Here is a 21,444-nt window from a genome sequence, read left to right on the forward strand (position 1 = left end):
CTAAGATATACAGTGAGTTACAAAATAGAAGTGAGATACCTGTTGAATTTGAAATTATTCCAGTGTTCTATATATTGCCACTTTGAAATGTTATTGTAGAAATTACTATGGAAGATGTATAATGAGAAAATATGTATAGCTTAAATTTTTTTTTTTTTAATTGGGGTATAGTTGATTTATAGCTTAAATTTTTGATGATAGTCATGGACTGAATTGCCAGCTTTTAAAAATCTCCTTTCAATTTGTTTTCTAAAGTTAATGGAGTTACCTGGACAAATGAGACCCAGCGACAAAAAAGCCATACATTTAATTGCCGTATGTTGATGAAAATACCACACGACGTTCTGGAAGACATAAACACTAGTCCTGAAATGCGCCAGAAATATGAAACGATGCAGTGCTTTGCCCTGTCCCAGCCACGTGCTATGATGGAGGAAGGAGAAGGTGAGAGTCATCACATGCTTGTGGTAATTGTCAAACAATAGCAGCCCAACTTGTAGTTTTGTAATTTCCATTGTAATTCTTCCTACTGAATTCCATGTTCTTAACTGGCCTATTGAATAGACACATCCAAAGGTTAAGTATAATCCTTACCTGGTTAAATTTTCTATTGCAGATTTGCAATCCTGTATGATCTGTGTGGCACGCCGCATTACCACAGGAGAAAGAGCATTTCCATCAAATCCTGAGAGCTTTATTACTAGACATGATCTTTCAGGTAAAAACTGTGCGTGTGTGTATGTTTTGTTCATTTTGAAAATTTTTATAAAAGTTAACTTTCTACAGCCTGCACTATCATTTAAGTGCCTACACTGTAACAAATACTTTGCATGGATTATTTCCTATGTTTCTTATAATATTATTATTATTTTTTAAAATTTAATTTAATTTAATTTTTTATTTTATTATTTTTGGCTGCATTGGGTCTTCATTGCTGTGCAGGGGCTTTCTCTAGTTGTGGCGAGCGGAGGCTACTCTTCCTTGTGGTGCATGGGCTTCTCACTGCGGTGGTTTCTCTTGTGGAGCATGGGCTCTGGGCACGTAGGCTTCAGTAGTTGTGGCACATGGGCTCAGTAGTTGTGGCTTGCTGGCTTTAGAGCTCAGGCTCACTAGTTGTGGCACATGGGCTTAGTTGCTCTGCGGCTTGTGGGATCTTCCTGGACCAGGACTTGAACCCATGTCCCCTGCATTGGCAGGTGGATTCTTAACCACTGTGCCACCAGGGAAGTCCCTTATGTTTCTTATACAACCGTAGGAGAGGTTCAACGAAACCTTGGGCATTTAAGTTGGGTGTGTTTGACACTTAAAATCCCTCAGATAAACACACAAAAAAATGTAGATGCGGGCTTCCCTGGTGGCACAGTGGTTGAGAGTCCGCCTGCCGATGCAGGGGACATGGGTTCGTGCCCCGATCCGGGAAGATCCCACATGCCGCGGAGCAGCTGGGCCCGTGAGCCATGGCCACTGAGCCTGCGGTTCGGAGCCTGTGCTCCGCAACGGGAGAGACCACAGCAGTGAGAGGCCCGTTTACCGCAAAAAAAAAAAAAAAAAAAAAGTAGACGCACCTGGCTTTCTCTCCAAATAACATTTCAAATCAGAAGCCAGTATGTCTTTTCTGTAACTTCAAATCCATTTTTCATAAAGAAGTGCACTTCAAAAAGACGGGTAATTTAATGGGAATTACTGGGAGTAATTCTTGACATCAACATGAATTTCAGTTTTGGTCTGCCCTTTTTTGCCCATGAGAGTAAAGAATTAAAGTCAGTGCAGTTGATAATGAACAATGATGAAATTAAACACAGTGGCAATTTTCTGTTTAATAGGAAAAGTTGTCAACATAGATACAAATTCACTGAGGTCTTCCATGAGGCCTGGTTTTGAAGATATAATCCGAAGGTGTATCCAGAGATTTTTTAGTCTTAATGACGGGCAGTCATGGTCCCAGAAACGTCACTATCAAGAAGGTAAAGAATTTGGAGGTTAATTCTGGATCTTGTTTGTCATTGTGTTTGATGTGCTATAGAGCAATAAGTATATACGTGACCATAGTTGTTTTTGTCTGTGTGGGGTAGGAAGATGATTCTTGAGCATTCTTATGTTAGCCTAATTTTGGTGGGGTCCAGTCTTTCACTGGATTTTGAAAATGTTGGATTTGTATATTTCCTTTCTGTTTTCTCCTGTATGCATTTGTTTTGCCAGTTGTAGTTACTAGTAATGGGATATTTTCTCCAAAAGCTTATATCCATGGCCATGCAGAAACCCCAGTGTATCGATTCTCATTGGCTGATGGCACTGTAGTGACTGCACAGACAAAAAGCAAACTCTTCCGAAATCCTGTGACAAATGATCGTCACGGCTTTGTCTCAACCCACTTTCTTCAGAGGTAATGATAGATTACTTTGTATTCTCATTAAATGCAGCAGTGTTCTCGAGGTGCTTTATTATTAGTGTAAAAAGGGAGAAGAAAAATTAAGAAGAAAAGCAGGCAGTGGTTGGGTTTGCTGAAGTGCACTTAGATTCCTAAAGTATGTTTTCTTTAAGGTTATATTTTTATGTGTAAATGAGGATTTGTTCATTAATTAATTCCTGGGAAAGCTGGAGGATGGGAAGGCTAGTGGATAAAAGAATACATAAAATCTGACTACCTCTGTTACTTTTCATTTCTAATGATATATTACATTGCTTTTAGGGATTGAATTTAAAATTTGAAGGTAGACTTCAAGAAGAAATAGTTACTATTGCTGTTGCTAATGGTAAATGAGCAACCCAGGAAGGAGCAGGATATTCACCCATTAATCATCTTGAGTAATTTGCAGGCGCCTCCAGGTTAACCCCTTGGTATATGAGAACTCTTGTAAAGCCCCACTGCGATTCCAGCTAACATAGCTTGGGGCCCCTCGTGGCACTCTGATGGTGTCACTCATTTAGATTCTGTGGCTTATTAAAAGTATGTTATTAGATTAATAACTGATCAGTGTCTAGATTGTTATTGTCACTAGGCATTGGAATGGCGCCTAAGAAGTTAAGTTTCTGGGGCACTTACTTCATCCTTAAAAAAAAAAAAAAATCTGATGCAGGCTTTTAACACATGCCTGTAATTTTTTAGTAAAACATTGTTCTGTTTCTTTGCAGGGAACAGAATGGGTATAGACCAAACCCGAATCCTGTTGGACAAGGCATTAGACCTCCAGCAGCTGGATGCAACAGTTCAGTAGGCAGCATGAACATGTCGCCAAACCCCGGCTTGCAGATGCTGAGCAGCAGGACCTACGGTGTGGCTGAGCCCGGTGCCACGGGGCAGATGAGTGGAGCCAGGTATGGGCCTTCCGGTAGCATAGCTTCAGTGAACCCTGGGCCAGGCATGCAGTCACCATCTTCCTACCAGAACAACAACTATGGTCTCAACATGAGTAGCCCTCCACATGGGAGTCCTGGTCTTGGCTCCAGCCAGCAGAATATTATGATTTCTCCGCGTAATCGTGGGAGTCCAAAGATGGCCTCACATCAGTTTTCTCCTGTTGCAGGTATTTGTGTTACATTTCCTTTTCTTTATTTTTTTCTTTTTCAGTAATTCTTCTCTATCCATACCATTGTAATTCTTGTAAAGTTAATTCATTTTAAAACAGAAACTTTGAAGTGTTAAGTAGTGTTTTGTTATAGCATCTGATAGTCTAATTCTTTTCCTGACTTCTCTCCAAATCCAGGTGTGCACTCTCCCATGGGATCTTCTGGCAATACTGGGAGTCACAGCTTTTCTAGCAGCTCTCTCAGTGCCCTTCAAGCTATCAGTGAGGGAGTAGGGACTTCTCTTTTATCTACTCTGTCTTCACCAGGTCCCAAATTGGATAACTCTCCCAATATGAATGTAAGTCAACCAAGTAAAGTGAACAGTCAAGATTCCAAGAGTCCCCTAGGCTTGTATTGCGACCAGAATCCAGTGGAGAGTTCAATGTGTCAGTCAAATAGCAGAGATCACCTCAATGACAAAGAAAGTAAGGAGAGCAGTGCGGAAGGGCCAGAGAATCAGCGGGGTCCTCTGGAAAGCAAAGGTCACAAAAAATTACTGCAGTTACTTACCTGTTCTTCTGAGGACCGGGGTCATTCCTCCTTGACCAACTCGCCCCTGGATTCAAGTTGTAAAGACTCTTCCATTAGTGTCACCAGCCCCTCTGGGGTCTCCTCTTCGACGTCTGGAGGAGTGTCCTCCACATCCAATATGCACGGGTCACTGCTGCAAGAGAAGCACCGGATTTTGCACAAGTTGCTGCAGAATGGGAATTCACCGGCTGAGGTAGCCAAGATTACCGCCGAAGCCACTGGGAAAGACACTAGCAGTACAACGTCTTGTGTAGAAGGAAACGTCAAGCAGGAGCAACTAAGCCCTAAGAGAAAGGAAAATAATGCTCTGCTTAGGTACCTGCTGGACAGGGATGATCCTAGTGACACGCTCTCCAAAGAACTACAGCCCAAAGTGGAAGGCGGCGTAGACAGTAAAGTGAGCCAGTGCAGCAGCTCCACCATCCCGAGCTCAAGTCAAGGGAAGGACGCCAAAATTAAGACAGAAACAAATGAAGAGGTAACTTGTCTTCTGTATATTCTAGCTTAGGCATTGTATTTCAGCATTGCATTTCTGTGTTAGAAAGACAGTGTGTTATGCACAGATTCTTACCTTCTGTTTTAGGTTTATTTAATGGAAGTTAATCTGGAGCTGTCACTTTTTCGGTAGCTCTTCTGAGCATCAGTAAAGTGTATTATGATGCAGTGTAGAAATAATCAGATATGTGTGCTTTCAAATGTGACTGTACCTCATTAGTAGGCAATTTGAAATCTTTCATGGAAGTTTTTATTATTGGAATGAGCACATTGGGTCATTAAGTGTATGGTAGAAATGGGAAAAAACCTTTTGTATTAGGCAACAGAATTTTGATTTTTACCTAAGATCAAGTTTCATATACATGATCACATTCTATACAAGCATTTCCCAGACTCCTCTTGAGGAACACTATTCTGGAAGACGTTAATATGCACCTGAGAAAATAAAGTCTTGGAGAAGTCCTATTGTTAGGATGTGTGTTTAACTTTGTTTAAACTTTGTTTAGTGTTTCCCAAATGTATTGACCAAAAGCCCTTTTTAAAGCATAGCTATGAATATCTTGTTGAACATCAGCTTATTTTTTTATTATTATTATTTAAAAATTTTTAAAAAAATTTTTATTATTAATCATACATGTTTTCAGAAGTATGTGTAGAGGCAGACATCTCTGTCAGCTCATGATTCTGACTAATGTTTGCTGGAAAATATCCTGCAGTTTGAGAATTAAACATATAGGGTAAATTTAAAAATGCCCCTTTGAAAGCACCTCCAAACCCACGGATTTATCCCAGAATTTTCAACTGTTTTTACTGTTTTATGTTTTTACTTTCAAGGAAGTAGTGTAGGGATAGGGGTCATAATCAGCTAGCTAGCCTCTAAGTTGGGTGTTACCATTTCAGGTAACTATTGTGTTTTACTTGTTCCCATTTCATCTCTTTTCCTCTGATGAGTATGTTTTATACCTATGTATCTAGTAATGTACACAGGTTAATTAAAAAAAATTATTTTCAGGGATCTGGAGACTTGGATAATCTAGATGCTATTCTTGGTGATCTGACTAATTCTGACTTCTACAGTAATTCCATATCCACAAATGGTAGTAATCTGGTAACGAAGCAACAAATGTTTCAAGGAACTAATTCTCTGGGTAAGAAAGAACTAGATTTTATTCTTGCTGCCTTTGAACTTTTCTGCACACCTGTATGTACTCTTAATTAAAACTAGGATCCAACTTTAAAATGTGTACTCCACCTTAGTTTCTTTTACTAATTTATAATGTAGGTGATTTTAAAAGCTTTGTGGATAGTTTCCCATTTCTAACTAATATGATGCCAGTAATCACAGGGCTTATAGGAAAATGTTCTTCTCTGGTTGCTGCAGGTGAGTAGTAGGTACTCTGTACCTACTAGTACCTTTATTTGTCTTAGGCACAGAGAATTGGATTAAAAAGCAAATCAAAACCTGTCCTTTGACACTAACTTACTTTGGTGTTTGCTGGTTCTTACCCAACCTCTGTCCTATAGCTGAGTGTTTCTTGATTCATCAGTTTAACAAGGATATATTATATGTATCAATTGAAAAAGAATAATCCACAATTATCTGGAAAGGTGGTTATTCATTTTTAGTGGCACTATTTCCGAAACTGAAATGGAAAGTTAGATCAATCAAATAGGTTAGAAAAAACAAAAAGAAAAAGGTTAGGAAATTTTGTTTTACTCCTTGCTTGATTAGAAGGCAACTTACCTGGTTACATTTAGTTGTAAAATTTTAAACTTTAAATATGCATGTTAAAGAACTTCCAGGAGTTTGAAACATTGGTAAAATTTTTACTATTAAGTGAAGCAGAATATGAATGACCATATCAGGCTAGAGAACAGTGCCTAATACTTCAGCCAAGACCGAGACTCTTGTTTTTTACTTTATTTGGAATACAAGGCTTCTTTTTTCTTTTTCTTTCTTTTTTTGGGGGGCTTATTTATTTTGTAAAGGAAGACAGTGTTTATTTTGGTAAGAAAGACATTCTTGGGTGGGTGGTATTTATGTCTTGTACTTGATTATTTATGTACTGAATCATCAGAGGATATTTATGTATTGTGCTTTTATGTTTTTTAACAGGTTTGAGGAGTCCACAGTCTGTGCAGTCTGTTCGTCCCCCATATAACCGAGCAGTGTCTCTAGACAGCCCTGTTTCCGTTGGCTCAAGCCCTCCAGTAAAGAATATTGGTGCTTTCCCCATGTTACCAAAGCAACCCATGTTGGGTGGCAATCCAAGAATGATGGATAGTCAGGAAAATTATGGCTCAAACATGGGTGTGTTATTTTTTTTCTTTTAATTTTATTTTAAATTTTATTTATTTATTTTTGGCTGCCTTGGGTCTTCATTGCTGTGCGTGGGCTTTCTCTAGTTGCAGCGAGCGGGGGCTACTCTTCTTTGCGGTGCGCGGGCTTCTTATTGCGGAGCACGGGCTCTAGGCGCGTGGGCTTCAGTAGTTGTGGCACGTGGACTCAGTAGTTGTGGCTCCCGGGCTCTAGAGGGCAGGCTCAGTAGTTGTGGCGCATGGGCTTAGTTGCTCCGTGGCATGTGGGATCTTCCCGGACCAGGGCTTGAACCCGTGTCCCCTGCATTGGCAGGAGGATTCCCAACCACTGCGCCACCAGGGAAGTCCCTGATATGTTATTTCTAATGAATATTAATGATTAAAAATTTCTTTTGGGAAAAGCAAATTTAAAATACTTAATTGGAATTAATAGGATTTTGAATAACAGTAGCATGTTTCTTTCATGAGTATTCTTCATTTATTCTGTGTCTTGGTGATTTAAACTCTCAAGGAGACTTTCGGTCCAAGACATTTTTTTCTTTGGCCACGCTGTGGGGCATGAGGGGTCTTAGTTCTCTCACAGGGATTGAACCTGTGCCCCAGGGAAGTCTTGCAAGACATTTTCTAATCTGTAATGAATACATAGCAATACAGGCATACCTCAGCAGTATTGCAGGTTCTGTTTCAGACCACCGCAATAAAGTAAATATCACAATAAAGCGAGTCACGTTAATTTTTTGGTTTCCCAGTGCATATAAAATGTAGGTTTACACTATACTATATTGTATGCAATAGCATTATGTCTAAAAACAAATGTACGTACCTTAATTTAAAAACACTTTATTGCTAAAATATGCTAACCATCATCCGACAACATAGGGTTGCCACAAACCTTCAATTTGTAAAAAACGCAGTGTCTCTGAAGTGCAATACAGTGAAGGTATGCCTGTGGTGGCCTATCAGAAATGTCTTAACAGTTGGCCCGCCCTCTTTTTAGAATGACAAAGGCTCATGTGTCTAATGACTGCACCTGTACATAAGAAGAATTTCACTGTAACATGGAAAATACCTAATTTCTGTTTTAGGTGGACCAAACAGAAATGTGACTGTGAATCAGACTCCTTCCTCAGGAGACTGGGGCTTACCAAACTCAAAGGCCAGCCGAATGGAACCTATGAATTCAAGCTCCATGGGGAGACCGGGAACGGATTATAATGCTGCTTTACCCAGGCCTGCCATGGGTGGCTCAATGCCCGCCATGCCTCTTCGGTCCAGTAGCATCCCAGGTGTGAGACCAATGTTGCAGCAGCATCATCATCAGCAGCAGCAACAGCAGCAGATGCTTCAGATGCGTAAGCATTCCTTTCATAAGAAAAGAAAATTAGATGTTTTAGGCTAACTTTTGCCTTTGGCTTATTTGAAAATTTATCCTTTCTTTTTGTTCCCCCAGGGCCCGGTGAGATTCCCATGGGGATGGGGGTCAGTCCTTATGGCCAAGCAGCACCATCGAACCAACCTGGTTCCTGGCCAGATGGCATGTTGTCCATGGAACAAGGCCCTCATGGGACTCAAAATAGGTGGGGCTCTATTACGTGACCCTGTGGAAAATGTAAGCATTGGATTATCTAGAAAAGGGTGAGAGCACAGGAACAAACCTGAAAGAGAATGAGAAAAACTCTCTGTAATTGAGGTACTCATTGCCGTCTGTGTGTAAAAGCGAGGCTGAGTCTGAGACAGCGTGCGTTCATGGGAGAGGGAGGAGACAGGACTGTATCTCTCAGCGATCGGGACTGTTGAGTGGTCACACCTGGGAGCCTCCATGTGCCATGGTCGTCTCTCATAATGTAACAATCCTCCTCCGTGAGGAGAGGGATAAATTAGCACTAGTTTGACAAGATAAATGGTCCGCAGAGGGTGAGCCTCAGTTTTCTGGAAAGTTCATTTTTTAGGATTCGATAATTCTTTTCTAAAATTATTTAAAACGTTTCAGGGATGAAGGTGAAAGTGAAATATAGCACGCTTCTATTTTTGTGAAAGAAAGATTGTGGGTTATGTCTATTTCATTTTTTAAGTTTGGTCAGTAACTCATTGGCATGAAAGAGGCTACCTGTCACTGTCAGCTCTGACTTGAGTTCTACAATAAATTAAGCAAAGAAAAATGAATTGATCTGTTGAGTAGACAGAAATGTAACTACATGAGCTTATTAACTTGAGTGCTTCTCTGCCCAGTAGAGAACAAATAGTTTCATCACAGAATTTTTAAATGTCTAGCTCCATGCCCCTGTAATGTGTTGGAGAACTGTGGCATTGCTGTGGGGTTTGTATTACACTTGTCGATACATGAGCTCTGTGGGCCGTGTATGAAACAAAGTTATTTTGGTAGAACCCTGGGCTCAGTTCAGCATTTCTACCTTTTTTCCCATTCTTTTGTTGATTTCTCCAGCCTGCAATATCCTAACTACTACCACTTCTGTTCTTGTAGGGTCTTGAAAACACCACCCTCTTCATCCCTCCAATCTCCTTTCCCAAATCTCTGCTATCCTCTAAATGTCAAGGGATCTAGCAATTACATTTTGGTGGTGGAGTTGGGAGTTGTAATCTAGATATGGTGGTCGAAGATGACCTGGTGAGGTTTAAAATTGTGGGTCTTAAATTTAAATTGATGCTGTTTGTTCTTTTCTGCTACTCTGTTAGTTTATTATTTACACTTGTATTATTTGAGTTATTGCATATTAAAAATACTGTGCGGAGTTACTTTGATCTTTTTTTTTTTTAAGAGGAAAAGCACCATTGAAATTGAATCTAAGTCTCTTTTTAGGCCACTTCTTAGGAATTCCCTGGATGATCTCCTTGGGCCACCTTCTAACCTTGAAGGCCAGAGTGATGAAAGAGCATTGTTGGACCAGCTGCACACACTCTTGAGCAACACAGATGCCACAGGCCTGGAAGAAATTGACAGAGCTCTCGGCATTCCTGAACTTGTAAATCAAGTAGGTAGCAGTACTGTGGACGTAGAAATGTGTGTGTGTATGTGTGTGTGTGTGTGTCTGTGTCTGTGTCTGTGTGCATGCGTGCTCGCATATATCCATGAAGCCATGTACAACAGTGCCTATATGTGTATCTTTTCTTTATGTACAGCACTACATTCATGGATACCAGCATTAAATTTAGAAAATATACTTTATAATTGTGATAGAACTTCCAGCAACTTACTGTTTTATAAAATGTCAGATTTTAGGCAGCCATAGAAATGGTCCACTAAAACTACTATACAGTTTTTAAAATGCTGCTTTTTGCTTATGTTAGTTGAATCCTCATTTTTATAATTACCTCTTTCTACTATCTGGACAACCAGTGTATACTCTGAGGAGGCAAGCTTTTTTTGTGTTAAACAAAACCTGTTTACACTGGTAAATCTGTGAATATCCCAACAACATCATCTCCTATTCCTAGTTACCTATTCAGCCTTATGAAAATATGCCATTTACAAATCTGTATTTTTTTTTTTGAAACATACATTTTGTAGTGGATCTTTTCATTATAGGATGTGTGTTTGGGGGCACTTGTGTAAGTCTGTGTGTTTAATGATAAATGGGAAAGATCCTCAGGGTTCTCAGGCTTTGTTGGGGAGACAAATGTGTATAAAAAGAATTACATTTCAGTGTGGCAAACACTGCACAGAACTTTTTAAAGGGTGGTTGAGAAACACGGGGCAGTGATGATGTACACCTGGGGGTACCAGCCACCGGTGACCCTGACCGAGGAGCCGTGTCTGACCTGGCTGGGGGAGGAAGTGAGGGTTACATGAAGACCCAGAAGCTTTAACTGCCACTAGAATTTCTTTTTGTTTTTGGTCTGCGTCGGGTCTTAGTTGCGGCACTCGGGATCTTCGTTGAGACATGGCGGTGCAGGCTTTTCGTTGTGGCGCGTGGGCTTCTCTCTCGTTGTGGCATGCGGATTTTCTCTCTAGTTGTGGCGCGTGGGCTCCAGGGTGCATGGGATCTGTAGTTTGTGGCACACGGCTCTCTCATTGAGGTGCATGAGCTCAGTAGTTGCAGCACGTGGGCTTAGTTGCCTCGCGGCATGTGGGATCTTAGTTCACCGACCAGGGATCGAACCAGCGTCCCCTACATTGGAAGCTGGATTCTCTACTGCTGGACCACCAGGAAAATCCCCTAGAATTTTATTTAAGCTGGAAATAGTTTTCTTTGTCTTCATGTAAAATAGTTAACGGTCCTTATATAAAAATCTGACAATCACAAAAGTACGTATTTTTTTAAAAAGTTGAAAATCCTCCATAATCTTGGCACAAAGAATCATAAGTAACTTGTGTGTGTATATTAAAAAAAAAAAAAAAAGGAAGCAGACTTTTAAAATACTTTTGTGGCCTGTTTTACTTTATGAAAGTCATCGTCAATCATCTTTTTTGTTTAATGTATACATCTTTAATGTTAATGGCCAAATAGTATCCATCTTATTGAACACTATTTAACCAGTTATCTACTGATGAAAATTTAATTGTTCCTAAATACTTTCTGTTATAATTCTATGAATTACTTACATCTTGTTCACTTTTTCTGTTTTCCTAGTAGCTACAATCCAAGAAAAAGGATGATTGGGTTAGAGGGCTTATTTTAGAGGTTTATATACATAATCTCAGGCAGCTTTCCTAGATGGTCGTATAGCTGCTTTTCCACAGCAGGGTGTGATGACTCCAGTCCATCACCCTCACCAGCACTGCTGCCACGGCCCACGAAGATGAAAGAACCCAGAGTGTGAAAGAGCAAGTGACGGGACAAATATTGAGCATGATTATTCTTTCAGATCCTTGCCAGTCTGATGGGCAACAAAGATTCTTGTTTTAATTTGTATTTCTTTCGTTAGCAAGATTGAACATACTTTATATTTTTTGGCCATTGAGATGTGTTTAATAGTTTAATAGTTCTGATGGGGTTTTTATTTTGTTGATCTGTAGCGATGCTTTAGTTACTGATTGTTGATTACTTCATTTAACAAATATTTGTCTTCTATATGCCAATCAGTCTTTCCTTAGAGACTGAGGAGCAATAGTGAACAACCTATTTCCTGCTCCCAGAACTCAGGCAAGGAACCACACAGAAGTAGACATGGTGAAGGAGAGGTTATGAGGAAAGGCATATGATGCTGTGAGACCTTTAAATACAGGGACCTTTTCTTAGGATAGGGTGGGATGTCAAAAATTTTCTCTAGGGCTTCCCTGGTGGCGCAGTGGTTGAGATTCCACCTGCCAATGCAGGGGACATGGGTTCGTGCCCCGGTCCGGGAAGATCCCACATGCCGCGGAGCGGCTGTGCCCGTGAGCCATGGCCGCTGAGCTTGTGTGTCCGGAGCCTGTGCTCCGCAACGGGAGAGGCCACAACACTGAGAGGCCCGCGTACCGCAAAAAAAAAAAAAAAAATTTCTCTAAAAAAGCATGTTTGCAGGATGACTGTTAACCTGTCTATATTGTAAATAGTTTGCCCAGTTTCTTTTTTTTTTATAAATTTATTTATTTTTGGGTGCGTTGGGTCCTCATTGCTGCATGCAGGCTTTCTCTAGTTGCGGCGAGCGGGCCTCTCATTGAGGTGGTTTGTCTTGTTGCGGAGCACGAGCTCTAGGCGTAAGGGCTTCAGTAGTTGTGGCATGCGGGCTCTGTAGTTGTGGCTCACAGGCTCTAGAGCGCAGGCTCAGTAGTTGCGGCGCATGGGCTTAGTTGCTCCACGGCATGTGGGATCTTCCTGGACCAGGGCTTGAGCCCATGTCCCCTGCATTGGCAGGTTCATTCTTAACCACTGTGCCACCAGGGAAGTCCATCCAGTTTCTTTTTAGTGGGGGCTTGTTTATAGTTTTGTTCTTCAGTTTAAAAATGTTTGTGTTTTCAAAACCAGGATTATGAGATAAAGAATAAGTGGGGACTGACTTGAATAGTCAGGAAAGGTTTTTCTGGAGAGATGACATGTAAGCTGACACGTGAAGGATGAGAAAGAGCTAGCTAGGCAAACAGCCTAGGGAAAGAACAATCCAGAAGAGGTACAGCTAACTCAAAGTTGCTTAGGCAGGAAAGAGCTTGCGGGTTCTAGGAAGTGGCTGAGGTTGGTGAGAACAGAGAGGGAGCCGTGTGAGATGACGTTGGGGGAGGTACATGGAGGCTAGGTTCTACAAAGCCGTCTTAAGAGTTTGGACTTTTTCTGTGTATTGGGAAGCCATGGAAGGATTGTAAGCAGGGTAAGGATGAGACCAGTTTTCCTTTTTTGTTGTAATTTTTATTTTTCAGCAAAGTAATCCATTTTTAATTTAAAAATAAAATGATAGGAAAATATGCTTACTGAAGAACCACAGTTCCTTTGCCCCACTGGGAGATGGTGAAACTCACCTCTTTATTTTGGTAATATTTCTAAGAAATATGACTATGCGGCTATTTCTTTATCAACTTCAGTCTGTATCTATTGATTTCCAGATATGATAGTTGACTACGCGTTTGTAGTCCCTTATCTGAGAACCTTGACATCAGATATGCTTTGGAATTGAGGAATTTTTGGATCTTAGAAGGGTGAAATTGTGCATGGGACCATATATTACAACATACTCCTGATAGAGTTTCGAGCAATACTGTAATTTTTGGGCAATAGCCTGTGATCAAACATGCTAATACTTGTACAGCAAAATACATAATCACACTAAGTGGGATATTATAGAGATTATGTGTTGCTTCGTACAAGTTCAGGCCAGGTTTTGCTGTTAAATACATTTGGCACTAATGAAAAATTGTTAGTCTTTTTTAAAGAATTAAAAATTTTTTGGAATTTTAGGTAAGAAGTTATGGATCTGTATTTATACCCCCTTCCTCTAGTACGCACCCTCACACCCATACCCTCTACATACGCGTGGGCACATGCATTCTCTCCCCTCAAGGTGACTATGTCCCTTGTTTTTAAATAAATAGGTACCCCATATTTACATCATTTTGGCTCATTGCTGAGCCAGGTGTAGTTACATAGGCTTTTGTTTTGGGTTTGTTTGTTTGAGTTAATTGCCTTGTCTTTTTATTTGCTTTGTTTTCTACATACTTACTGCTAAAAGTTTCTCTTACTTCTTTCTTCTTCTTCACGTGGTCAGACACATTAGATAATTCCTCAGTTCTTTCTCTCCCTGTTATAGTTCCATGTCCCTCTGTTTAACTCTGCCCTTTTGAGCCTGCTCTAGAAATTAATAATTGTCACTCTTCTCCTGTGTTGGATCCTCAGTTTCCTGAATCTCAAGTCATTTTCTTTCTTGATTTACTCCTTTGTTTGCTGAAACAGAATTTCTGTTAACTTCTCTGTCCTTGCAAGTTTTGGGTCCTTCTGTGTTTGAAAATGTCTTTATTCCACCCCACTGCACCTCTGGCTGCCGTGTATTAAATTCTAAGTTGAAAGTAATTTCCTCTTAGAATTTTGAAAGAGTAGTGCCATAGTTTTCTGGCATCCAGTGTTGCCGTTGAGTCGTACTGCAGTCTGATGGCTGAGGGCTCCCCCGGTCTGTACTCAGCCTCCTAACTAGCCCCCTGTCTGGGCGCCCTCCCTGACCTTCTGCTGTCCCCAGTGGAGTGCTGCCTTGGCTCCATGCGAGACATTGACTCAGTCCTCAGGTGGGTTTTCTCTGCAGGCACATGGGTCTCAGTTTTTCTGCTGTGTTGAGTTGCTTACTCCTCCCTACACTTTCTGTCTTCCAGATGCCTGTTGAAATTTTTTATCTTGTTGCCTTCAGTATTCTCTTTTTTTTTGGATAAATACTACCTTTTAACTTTTTGCTGTCATTTTATCAGGGTTAGCAAGAAAGAGTATATTATGGTGTGATTACTTTATAAACAGAAATCTCAGATTGCCGTCTGGAGTAGGGAATTGGTATTATGGCACAGAGCAGACGCACAGATGGCAGGGAGATGTCTTGGGAAGGGTCATGGCAACAGAATGAAAAGAAGGGAAGGCCATGCGACATGTCACGGAGGAAAAACTGACGGGACTTGCGCCCTGTCTGCACACATATGCACTCACAGTTGGGAAGGGAGACTGAGGAATCGGGGTTGCTGGCGTTTAGCTCTGGGTGAATGGTGTTACCATCTATTGTGATGTAGGGAAGATTGGAGAAGAATCGGGTTTTTTTTTTTTTTTTGTGGGAGGGACTGTTGATAATCGCGCCTTCTGTTCTCTACATGTTAAGTTTGAGATGCCCAAGACGTCCAGGTAAAGATGTTGAGCACTCTTAACTGTATGAGCACAGTTAAGAGTCCGAGGCATTGGAGCTGGAGAAAGAAACTGGGCAGTTGTCACCAGTGGCTGAGGAGACCGAGTAGAAAAGGTAGCGAGAGGAAAGAAGAGGGCCTAGGGCGGATGAACTCTTAACATTCCTCCAAGGAAAGGCCCGAGATGGGGGAGAAAATAGAGAATGGTGTCACGGTCACCGCGGGGTGAGGTGTGCTTTAGGATGAGACTTGGTGAAGTGTCAACTGCACACTTGGCATCCTGTGCTGTGCCCGAGGATGAGGAGTTAAAGGTGGATGCAGCACCTGCCTGGCTCTTCTTGTCTGAACATGGCAGGCTCTCCCCTCCTTCAGAGTGTTTATTTTTACTTCTTTTTCTGCTGGACATTGCTTTGTATGCATGGTTAGCACATAGAGAAGTGATACCTGGCATGTAACACACTTAATAAATACTTGTTGAGTTAATAGGTTTCTTTCTCCTTCTCACGTACAAATAGTGGATGACTGACCACCTTTAGGTTATTTACTTATTTATTTATTTAGTTTTGGCTGCGTTGGGTCTTCGTTGCTGTGCACGGGCTTTCTTTAGTTGGCAGTAAGTGGGGGCTACTCTTCGTTGAGGTACGCGGGCTTCTCATTGCGGTGGCTTCTATCATTGCAGAGCATGGGCTCTAGAGCGCAGGCTCAGTAGTTGTAGCGCACGGGCTTAGTTGCTCTGCGGCATGTGGGATCTTCTGGAACAGGGCTTGAACCCATGTGCCCTGCATTGGCAGGCGGATTCTTAACCACTGCGCGCCACCAGGGAAGCGCCCCACCTTTAGGTTTTGCTCATGTGGTGAATACACCTCAGGGGACATGGGCTGTTGTTGATTTACCTGTCTCTACTAAACTTGCCTCTTGCCACCTTCAAAAGCATTCTTGTGCAGATTACATGAGAATTCATTGATCACAGTGATTTTCATTGATTTATTTTACACTTGGCATGGGAGGTCAATGTTGGTACAGAAATCTTGTCTGGAACAAATAGTATTTCTCCAGGTACTCAATACGTCGTAGATATTTGGCTCAGAAAATATTTGAGTGTCTCCCTGCGTGAGACCCTGTGCTCCGTAAGCACTAGGGCACAGCTATTAAAAGATGGTTTGGTGTCTGGTCTCATGGAATTTAAGACAATAAATTTGATTTCGCTTTTGGAATTCTGCAACGTCATCGTTCACATATATTGACTTATATTTTTCACCTTCTTTAGAGCATTGTATTTCTGTTGGTTTCCCACGTGTACTTTACTATTCATTTATGTTTTTGATGTTTAGGGACAAGCTTTGGAGTCCAAACAGGATGCTTTCCAAGGTCAAGAAGCGGCAGTAATGATGGAGCAGAAGGCAGCCTTATATGGGCAGACGTACCCGACACAGGGGCCTCCAATGCAAGGAGCCTTTAATCTTCCGGGACAATCACCACCTTTTAACTCAATGATGAATCAGATGAACCAGCAAGGAGGTTTTCCTCTCCAAGGAATGCACCCTCGGGCCAACATCATGAGACCCCGGACAAACACTCCCAAGCAACTTAGAATGCAGCTTCAGCAGAGGCTGCAGGGCCAGCAGGTAACCAGTCACATGCCCGAAGCAGCTTTCCCTTTGGCCTCCTCCTCTTTCATTTGTTTTTGGACTGTGATCTTTCAGGGCTCTTGCCACTGGCTCTCTATCCCCCGTCAGCTGAAGAAATTCCTTTCGTTTTCATTTCTGTTAACATTTTACTTGTATGGATGGTTCCTTGCTAGGGAGTGGTTGTACTAGAGTTGGATACCTTTCTATAAGAATATTCTATTGTACAGGTTGAAAAATAAACAATGTCCGAGAGGATTGCTCTTGGGGGAGAAGAGGTTTCTTGATGGCTTTGTAGTCTTAGAGGTAGATAATTTCTATTATTAAGAGTCCTTAATGTTAATCGCCAGATGTTGAAACCTTATTGATTTGAGCAGAAACCTCTGAGTAAGGAACCTTTTGAGTAAGGAACCTCTGCTTTCTAGATGTGTTATACAACTTGAGCTCTTTTAATATTTTTTTTTCCGTTTCCTTTGTAACACATTTAAAAAAATTTATTTAAAAAAAATTTATTTTTATTTTGTATCTTGAGTGCACTGAGTTCTTAAATGTGGGGGGATCGAACCACATAAGCAGATGAGTGAATTGAGAATCCAGTGAGCTGGAGACCCTTCCAGTGTATTAATGTTCCTAAAAGCGTAGGTACTCAGGAAAGCTCTGTTAATGCGTTCATGGTATCATTTTTTACCATTTCTTTCCACTAAAAATTACCCAGGAAAAGGTAGCAGAAGTAGTTTTTTCCAGTGTTACCTTTGATCAAATTAAAGCTATTTCCCCAATAGCCTAAGTAATCCCAGAGAAAATCTGACTTTATAAATTCTTTGAGTTCCTGCTGAAGACATTCTTTAAGCTGCAGAATTGCACTTTCACTTTTCTTCCTGTTGCTGAACATGAAGGCCACACATGCCAGCCCAGGGCTTTCCAGCACCAACCTTTTTGAAATGTGAAAGTGTGCTCTTCAGCTTAGCCATGACTTAGCCCGGTTAATGGGTTCAGAGGTGTCTTCATGACCTCGCTGGGTGGTGCCAAGGGTGTGGACAGCTGTTTGGGCTCATTAACGTGCTCCACTTGCATTCTAACCACCCTGTCTCTCCCCAGTTTTTGAATCAGAGCCGTCAGGCACTTGAAATGAAAATGGAAAACCCTACTGCTGGTGGGGCTGCGGTGATGAGGCCCATGATGCAGCCTCAGGTCAACTCCCAGGTGAGAATAAGTCTCTCCGTGTTCAGGGCTGAATGCCCCGCATAGGGCTTGGCCCATGCTTGACTCTCAGTAAATGTTTATTAAACAAAGACAGTACATAATCCCAAATTTCTTGTGTAAGAACCCATCCCACGGTCCCATCACACTTTTTCTTCCCTTTGTCTCTCCTACTGGTAACTAGGAAGAATCAGAGGAAGGAGAGGTTCTTTTATTAAAAAACACGGATTCATGTTTTTAAAGTTAGTTCCCCGGGGGTGGGGTGGGATGAATTGGGAGACTGGGATGGACATATATACACTATTGATACTGTGTATAAAAAAGATAGCTAATGAGAACCTGCTGTATAGCTCAGGGAGCTTTGCTCAGTGCTCTGTGGTGACCTAAATGGGAAGGAAATCCAAAAAAAGAGGGCATATATGTATACATATAGCTGCTTCACTTTGCTGTACAGTAGAAACTTAACAGAACATTGTAAAGCAACTGTACTCCAGTAAAAATTAATAAAAAAATTAATTCCCTTTGTGATCAGTTGCTGTGTTGTGAAAACAGCTACCATTTACTTTTCAGGAATTGAAAATAACAAATCTGTAAACTTTTTTCTGTTCCTGGATTGTGAAACCACCTGCTCACTGCGTAGAATTTGAAATTATAAGAAGTATAAAGAAGAAAATAAATAATTTATAATCCCACTCTCAGTGACAGCCTCTGAGATGACCTGATTTCCCCTAGTGGGAGGAATGCTGTTAAAGTTCTGTCTGCCCCCAGCGCATGGTGGACACTATATTAAGGCATTTCCTTAGTGTGCACAAGGCAGATGACTACACGAAAATCCCTACTGTGGTTTGAAATACTGTTAAACGACAACAATTCTGAAATGCCTAGTTTTTGCTGTTAGACCTACTCGGAAGTACCGATACCTATATATTTTCTTGATAGTCAGATCTCCTGTATAAGCTGAGCTAGGATGCTTTCCAAAAAGAGGATAAATGTTTGCTTTTTATCCTGGGTGATGATCTCTCCCAGCTGGCAAATCAACAGGTCAGCTTCCTTGTTCAGTGCTTTGATCCCGTCACCTCCTTACCCTTCACCTCTTCTGTCAGAAGGTTTAGAGAGACTACAAGAGCTTCTGGGGTGGATTCCTGCTTCTCTGAGTATAACCCCATCCCTTTGCTTTGTTTTTGGCTTCTCTTTTTGTTTCTCCCCCAAACATAGTCTCATTCCTGCCCCTTTTCTTCTTGCTGTTTTATTTCATAGTTTTTGAAGTTTGTCCTCAAATTCTACTCCTAAATGTTCTCTCACTTTGAGGAATGTTTTCTAACTATGTCAAAGCCCGATGACTTTTCTGCTTTCGTCCCCTAGCCCCCAGTAATTTCCAGGTCCCTGTTCTCCCCCAACGCTCATACCCACACCAAGCCAGAAAGCCTTTACCATAATGAGAATTGTGCCTTTCCTTTTTTGTAATTATATAGAAAGGCATTGGGTGTTTTTTCTCTCTGATACCTCGTGTCATGGGGGCACTGTATGTATGAAATTGGCTAGCTCTTGCCACATGTGTGTAATTGCATTCTTTCTTGGGTGTTAGCAGGGTTTCCTTAACGCCCAGATGGTCGCCCAGCGCAGCAGAGAGCTGCTGAGTCATCACTTCCGACAGCAGAGGGTGGCGATGATGATGCAGCAGCAGCAACAGCAGCAGCAAACCCAGGCCTTCAGTCCACCCCCTAACGTGACTGCGTCCCCCACCATGGACGGAGTCCTGGCAGGGCCTGCCATGCCACAAGCTCCACCCCAGCAGTTTCCATATCCACCAAATTATGGTAAATTTGTCAGGGATGATAACGTCTTCCTCAAAGTAACATTCCTACGGACATAAGAGTCACTAGGTCTGTTGTAGATTAAAAGCAAATGCTATTCACTCTCTTTTATTTCACAAGAGAAACAAAATTAATTAAAAAATAACAGAACAAAAATGTCTACTGCAGTGCACAGATGATTGTCACTGAGGTAGATGATCTATCATAGTTCAGGTTTTTTCCCACCAGGTCTTGTTTTTACAGTTCCCCACATCTTAATTTGGAAGAAAGACTTACCAGGTCCTGTCCAGTACGTCCCAGCCTAGTAGAACTCTGCCATCTCCGAACAGTGAGAGCAATGCACTGTGTGGGCTTTTTGAGTTCCTTTTCTTGGTGGCTTGGACATATTAATTACAGTCATACCTTTGTGAGGTTCCAGGAGCATGGTGGGAGTGGGGCTAGAGGTATCTGTTACAGAGATGACATTTGAGGATGCGTCCCTGTCAGCTGGGGACACAGCTCTTTGCCCTCTAAAGGGGGATGGAGTGAGGAGCAGCGTGATACGGTGTCCTTTTTATACAGAAAGCTCACTGAAGTAACTGCCCTTCGGGGGATCCACACAGCGTGCATCTCTGTAGTAAGCCTGGCTCTAGTTGTCACCTTGGTGAGAAGCAAGAATTACTGGCAGGCAGCATCTTTATACCTTATACTTAACACATTCCCCCACCTTTAAAAAAGAACCTCAAGTTACTATAGAAAGCTGATATTCTAAGGAGGTAGCATTTGAGCATTGTAATTTTCTTTCTCTTCTTCTTTCTTTTTTAAAGTGATGGGACAGCAGCCAGATCCAGCCTTTGGTCGAGGGCCTAGTCCTCCCAGTGCGATGATATCATCAAGAATGGGTCCCTCCCAGAATCCCATGATGCAGCACCCTCAGACCGCACCCATGTATCAGTCCTCGGAAATGAAGGGCTGGCCGTCAGGAACCCTGACCAGGAACAGGTGAAGAACAGGGAATTTTTTTTTTTGGCTGGGTGGCTTGGCTTGCGGGATCTCAGTTCCCTGACCAGGGATTGAACCCAAGCCCATGGCAGTGAAATTGCAGAGTCTTAACTACTGGACTGCTGGGGAATTCCCAGAATAGGGACTTCATAAAACTCGGCCACATTCTAGTGCCAGAAGTTCAGGGAATTAGTCTCTGTGTTTCTCAGCCAAGCCTGTTTGGGTGGGGAGCGCAGAGGTCCTAGGCTTACGTTAGAGAGTGTGTGATTTGGCTCATCTGTTTTGAGAAGCCTTCCTACTGTGCTCATCTCCACGAGGGTAGTGAGTACAGAGAGCTGTGAAAGATAGAAGGCAGGCTGTCAGAGTTTTCTTGCCCATGTTCTCTGCTTGAGTACAGCGACATTGACAAAATTGCGGTAGTCTCTGTGTGCGTGTCCTGTGTTATGAAAATGACCCAAGAGGTAATTTCCCACTTTCTTTACAGCTCTTTTTCCCAGCAGCAGTTTGCCCACCAGGGGAATCCTGCAGCGTATAGCATGGTGCACATGAATGGCAGCAGTGGTCCCATGGGACAGATGAACATGAACTCCATGCCCATGACTGGCATGCCGATGGGTCCTGATCAGGTACGGGGTGGGGGGATCTGTTCCTTACCTTTCTCAAAAAGTTTTTC

General features: G+C 41.9%; 1 protein-coding gene across 4 annotated transcripts in view; it reads left to right on the forward strand.

Moving 5' to 3' along the window:
- NCOA3 (nuclear receptor coactivator 3) overlaps positions 1 to 21,444 on the forward strand; it is a 121,696-nt gene that overhangs the window by 96,507 nt on the left and 3,745 nt on the right. For 3 of the 4 annotated variants that reach the window (XM_033841140.2, XM_033841139.2, XM_073793078.1), the window contains 16 exons: positions 256 to 444; positions 617 to 718; positions 1,824 to 1,964; positions 2,236 to 2,383; positions 3,133 to 3,524; positions 3,705 to 4,576; positions 5,606 to 5,741; positions 6,710 to 6,904; positions 7,998 to 8,264; positions 8,363 to 8,489; positions 9,731 to 9,902; positions 16,483 to 16,776; positions 17,875 to 17,979; positions 19,562 to 19,793; positions 20,597 to 20,771; positions 21,256 to 21,397. In XM_033841140.2, coding sequence (XP_033697031.1) covers positions 256 to 444; positions 617 to 718; positions 1,824 to 1,964; positions 2,236 to 2,383; positions 3,133 to 3,524; positions 3,705 to 4,576; positions 5,606 to 5,741; positions 6,710 to 6,904; positions 7,998 to 8,264; positions 8,363 to 8,489; positions 9,731 to 9,902; positions 16,483 to 16,776; positions 17,875 to 17,979; positions 19,562 to 19,793; positions 20,597 to 20,771; positions 21,256 to 21,397 — 3,689 coding nt within the window. The remainder of the gene's footprint in view (positions 1 to 255; positions 445 to 616; positions 719 to 1,823; positions 1,965 to 2,235; positions 2,384 to 3,132; positions 3,525 to 3,704; positions 4,577 to 5,605; positions 5,742 to 6,709; positions 6,905 to 7,997; positions 8,265 to 8,362; positions 8,490 to 9,730; positions 9,903 to 16,482; positions 16,777 to 17,874; positions 17,980 to 19,561; positions 19,794 to 20,596; positions 20,772 to 21,255; positions 21,398 to 21,444) is intronic. The other variant, XM_033841141.2, reaches the window with a different exon arrangement.

Source organism: Tursiops truncatus, chromosome 15 (assembly GCF_011762595.2).
Source record: "Tursiops truncatus isolate mTurTru1 chromosome 15, mTurTru1.mat.Y, whole genome shotgun sequence".
In the NCBI taxonomy this organism is placed as follows: domain Eukaryota; kingdom Metazoa; phylum Chordata; class Mammalia; order Artiodactyla; family Delphinidae; genus Tursiops; species Tursiops truncatus.